This window comes from Colletotrichum aenigma (assembly GCF_013390185.1).
Source record: "Colletotrichum aenigma strain Cg56 chromosome Unknown KSG_Cg56_contig10, whole genome shotgun sequence".
NCBI classification, from domain to species: domain Eukaryota; kingdom Fungi; phylum Ascomycota; class Sordariomycetes; order Glomerellales; family Glomerellaceae; genus Colletotrichum; species Colletotrichum aenigma.
The window spans coordinates 469,463-473,640 of record NW_023500916.1 but is presented as its reverse complement, the minus strand read 5'-3'; the positions used below and the strand labels follow the sequence as shown (position 1 = coordinate 473,640).

Genomic DNA, 4,178 nt, shown 5'->3' with positions numbered 1-4,178 from the left:
ATCGTTGGCCGTCAAGGTGGTGAGAACACGACACCCGCCTTGTCTACCTGAAATCCCACGGAAGCTGCGAGAAAATCTCGTAGAGTTCAATCTGGGCTTTTTGTGGTTTTCTTTTCCCTCTTTGTCCTCTTTCATTGTCGAGGTTGCCTGCTGCCTGCTGCCTGCTGTAGCACTTCCGCCCACGTGATAAAGATCAAATGCATTGGAAAACCGCTACATTTTATTTCGATTAGTAAACCCGTATTCATACGTCTGGAGGCATGTCTTCTTGTAGGGAAATATGCAGAGTGAACAAATTTGAACCCGACTTGAAGTATCCTGCAACCCCAACCAAGACTCTCGCTGGATGTGGATGTTTACCATATTTGCACTGCTAGATCTCAAGGTTCCATTAATCCCTCAAAAATGTGTTTTGCGCCCTCAGCTTCGTCCTGTAAATAGTCCAAATCAAGGTGCCAACCTTCCTCGCGCAGCTGCTCGAGAAAATCGGTCCATTGAGGCTGCGTCGTGTCGTCCTGAACTGTCCACGGGCTCAGAAAGCAAACCTTATACGCTACATCTTTCCATTGCGGGGGAATCTTTTGTGAATATCGTAAGAGATATCTTGTTTGGAAATAACAAGCGCTGTTGTGCCAAGGCGCCCAAAAAGGATCCAGGCAGTGGATGATGCTCTTGAGATTAGGGAACAGGGAACTTCTCTCCCAAAGCCACTCATTTTCTTGTGAAAGGTACTCCAACGGCTTCGTAATGCCACCTTGTCGGAATGGCCCCAGCGATAGATTTCGAACTTTGCTGTACCACAACAAGCACTCGGAGGAGGGTCTCAGTTGAAGTCCGGCGTCAGCGATATCGAGACTGATAAAGTCGACGTCCCAGTTGACGTGGAAGTACATGGGATGCGAGTCCCACCGCATTTCTAGTCCCCAAACCCCGATTTCGGGCGAAAAGGTGGGGAAGCAAGACTTTGGACGGATCTTGCGGGCCACCTCTGTCGATTCTTTGTTGATTTGCGTGTCGATAGAAGTGTAGTATGTTCTCGAGCTTCCATGGTGGACTAGCGTCCAACGCAAATCATAGCTGTGACCACTGGTCCACGCTTGGAGAATTTTACAAACGGACCGAAAGAATCTTGGCTCGAGAAAGAACTCGCGCCATATCATCAGACGTATCTCGCCGGGAAATTCTTGGAACCGAGGGAATGTCGGAGGGGCCGCCGCTGCGGCCGCCGCTTGGATCGATTCGTTTAGTAAACGCAGTCGCGTTTTGTAATCCATGGTTGGGTGTGTGAATGTCTTCCGCTTTGAGTAATATGAGAAAGAAGAAAGTAAATCAGCGGTTTTTTTTTCTAGGCCACGGTTTATAAATACTCTACGCTGTTGAGTCCCCCTAAGGCTAGATCTATCCAACGCCAAAACCGTCAAGGTTTCGCGGCTACAGGAAACGTTAACCCAACAAGCTCCTTCTCAGTCAACTATACCGCAGTCTCGGGCTTACGCCCATACACGTTTTGCCTGATTTTTGTGAGCACCTCCACAATTTAATCCTCGCGGGAAACTCACAAGTATATCACGGTCTGAAGCTCAGGGTCCTTGAGCGCTTTCCGCGCTTCGGCGACGAACACTCCGGCAGGAATGCCCTCCCATCCCATCACCTGTGTCAACAAAAACATTGAGAATCCTTCGAGGGACTGATCATGAAACTCCAAGTTGCATATGCCAATCTCTCTAAGAGTGGGGTCCTTGGGCCAGCCTCCGATCGGCACAGGCCATGTCTTTTCGACGACGTCGACGAACCCAGCTTCTCTGAGTGCGTTGGCAATCTTGTGCCCTCCCCGAGACTGGTCCATCGACTTGCCGAGTTTGTTGGCGGCTTCAAAGAAGAGTTTACCCCATCGGCGGTAAATGTGGTCTTCCGGCAAGTCGGGGTTCGTTTGCGAGCGGAACTCGATGTCGAAATCTTTGATTTCAAAGTAGCCGCCAGGGTTGAGGTGATCGTAGATCTGCTTGTAAAATGCTGGCCAATCGGAAATGCAAGCTTCCATGTGACGCAGGTGAATGAAATCGAAGTCGGGAGACCAGGTCCACGGTTGCTCGACATCGTCTATCTGGAACTTGCAGTTGGGAGGCACCCAGCCTGGCTGGATGGGTGAAATATCAACGCCCGTCACGTCAGACGTGGGGAACTCGTCGGCAAAGTCACTTAAATGACAAAGGTCAGAGGCGAACGATCACAGAAGCTCAAGGGGAAAACATCTCACATGGCCCAGATGCCGGTCCCGGTGCCTAGGTCGAGAACTTTCTGCCTTGTTCATCAGTACTGCAACCCATCTGGGGCAAATTATTCAACATTACTTACTCCGGGGTTCTCAGGCAAAGGCGAAAGAAATAGCCTATCATCCAGCAACAGAGTTTCCCAGTAGTGCCTGTAAAAGGTGTGAGTGTTATTGAACCAACATCTGAAAGCATTGCGAATTTACGCACGCAAGCTCTAGACCCTCATTCTGCTGCTCGTCATTAGGCCCCCAGTAGTCGGTCTTCTGTGTGTAAGTGCGGCCATGGATCTTCCGATACTCGGTAATGCTTGCCGCTAGCGAGGCAGTTGAGTCTGTGGCGACGCTGAGTTGTTTGAGTTAGCCCCGGCGGCGGAATAGAGTGGTGTCTTGTACCTTTCCGAGCCGGCCAGTGAGTCTTCGTCATCATCTGCGGCAGGATGAGGATTCTAGAAGCCCGAGTAGCATCAGCAAAGTGCCCATAACTCATATCTCTGTCTTGCGTGCAAGTTCGTGATCGCGATTATCACAGATATCATTGGGAACAGGAGACTTATAATCATACCGGCTGGGCTGCGACTGGTGCGGATTCAATGATAGCTGCAGGAGAAGCAGCGGCGGCCTCTGTTGGCGGGGAGCTGGCGGCGGTCGGGTTGCCCTCGTCTGTAGCCTGCATTGTGTAGGAGATTGAATGGTCAATATCACTCTCAGATGTCACGAAGAGACCACAAGATTCTTCAGCAGATGAGGCGGGTTTACCCCTCATTATTATACCGTAAGATCCGGTGCCCTTTTTGGGTGTCCTGCCTCTTGGCGACATGGGAGAAGGCTGGCTGCTCTGCATGTTGGAGGAGCCAACAGACCATGTGGACAAATGACAGATCGCGGCCCCCCGGTACAGTCTATGCTACTAGGCGGTTTCGGGCAATCGAATCGCCAAATGTTTCTATCGATGAACGCACAAGGAACGAGGGGTGACAGCCATTCACAATGCGCTATTGCAAAGCGTGTGCGATGAGCTATTTGTACTCTTAACTACCTCATACGCAATGCCGCATAGAATCTTGATTGATTTACTTGGCTTCTACTCTTTGGCGGCTTTTGGTTTCAAGAGATACTTCTAGAAAGCCATTTAAGCTAATGTCCCATATGGCTTGAATGGCGTTGCTGTATAGGGTGATGTGTGGTCTACGACGTCGTCGCCGACTGCATCAGTCGCGCCTTACTCTTACTCGCTGTAATGGATTCTTTCATACTGGCATGAGTTTTACTCGGCAGAATATTGGCGACTTATGCTTCTAGTTCGTTGCTCCCTTTTGGCTGACATGGCTCATTGCAGGAGAGGATGATACGCCTGGCCCTTGACAGAACTGGGATGTTAGAGGGTCAAACAACTTTCTCAGTGCGATAATACCGCTCTCACTCATTCAATTAGTAGCCATAACAGACTCTCTTCATATCTTTCTAAGATTTGATTGCTTTTGGATGTCTATTGCCATTTGTACTCTTTTCTCTGCGCCGAAAACTTGTTCCACCATCCGCCATTACTGCCGATAGCTATCCAAGTAAACCTCTTTAAATACCATCAGGGTAACGAATGATCAACAACGGGAAAGTGGACAACCACAGAAAATAATTTCAGAGACTTATGGTTTGATATTTCTGCTGTGCACAAATGCTCAATTGTTGATTTAATTGAGGAATGAGAGTGAAGGTGGTTCGTTACGGTTGGCAAAGTTGTGTGGACCCTTCACTGGGCACAAGCGCAATGTGGGCGACGGCCATTGAATGGGAGGCAATAGTACTATTCGCTCACTGCGAGTAGAAAATAAACGAAAGAAACGAAAATTCATTTGAATTCATTTATTTTCTTGTCGGTTATGATGAAAAACGACCAGACCCAAAGATG

The 4,178-nt window shown here is 49.1% G+C and overlaps 1 protein-coding gene across 1 annotated transcript; it reads right to left on the bottom strand.

The window, feature by feature from the left end:
• Positions 1-1,471: 1,471 nt before the first annotated feature.
• CGCA056_v013981 (Secondary metabolism regulator LAE1) lies at positions 1,472-2,945 on the bottom strand (the record flags this gene model as incomplete). Its single annotated transcript, XM_037329223.1, has 7 exons — positions 1,472-1,511; positions 1,560-2,198; positions 2,258-2,298; positions 2,356-2,422; positions 2,481-2,615; positions 2,666-2,718; positions 2,835-2,945. 7 exons carry the CDS (start codon positions 2,943-2,945, stop codon positions 1,472-1,474), a joined length of 1,086 nt encoding a protein of 361 aa, XP_037172372.1.
• Between the last annotated feature and the right edge of the window lie 1,233 nt (positions 2,946-4,178).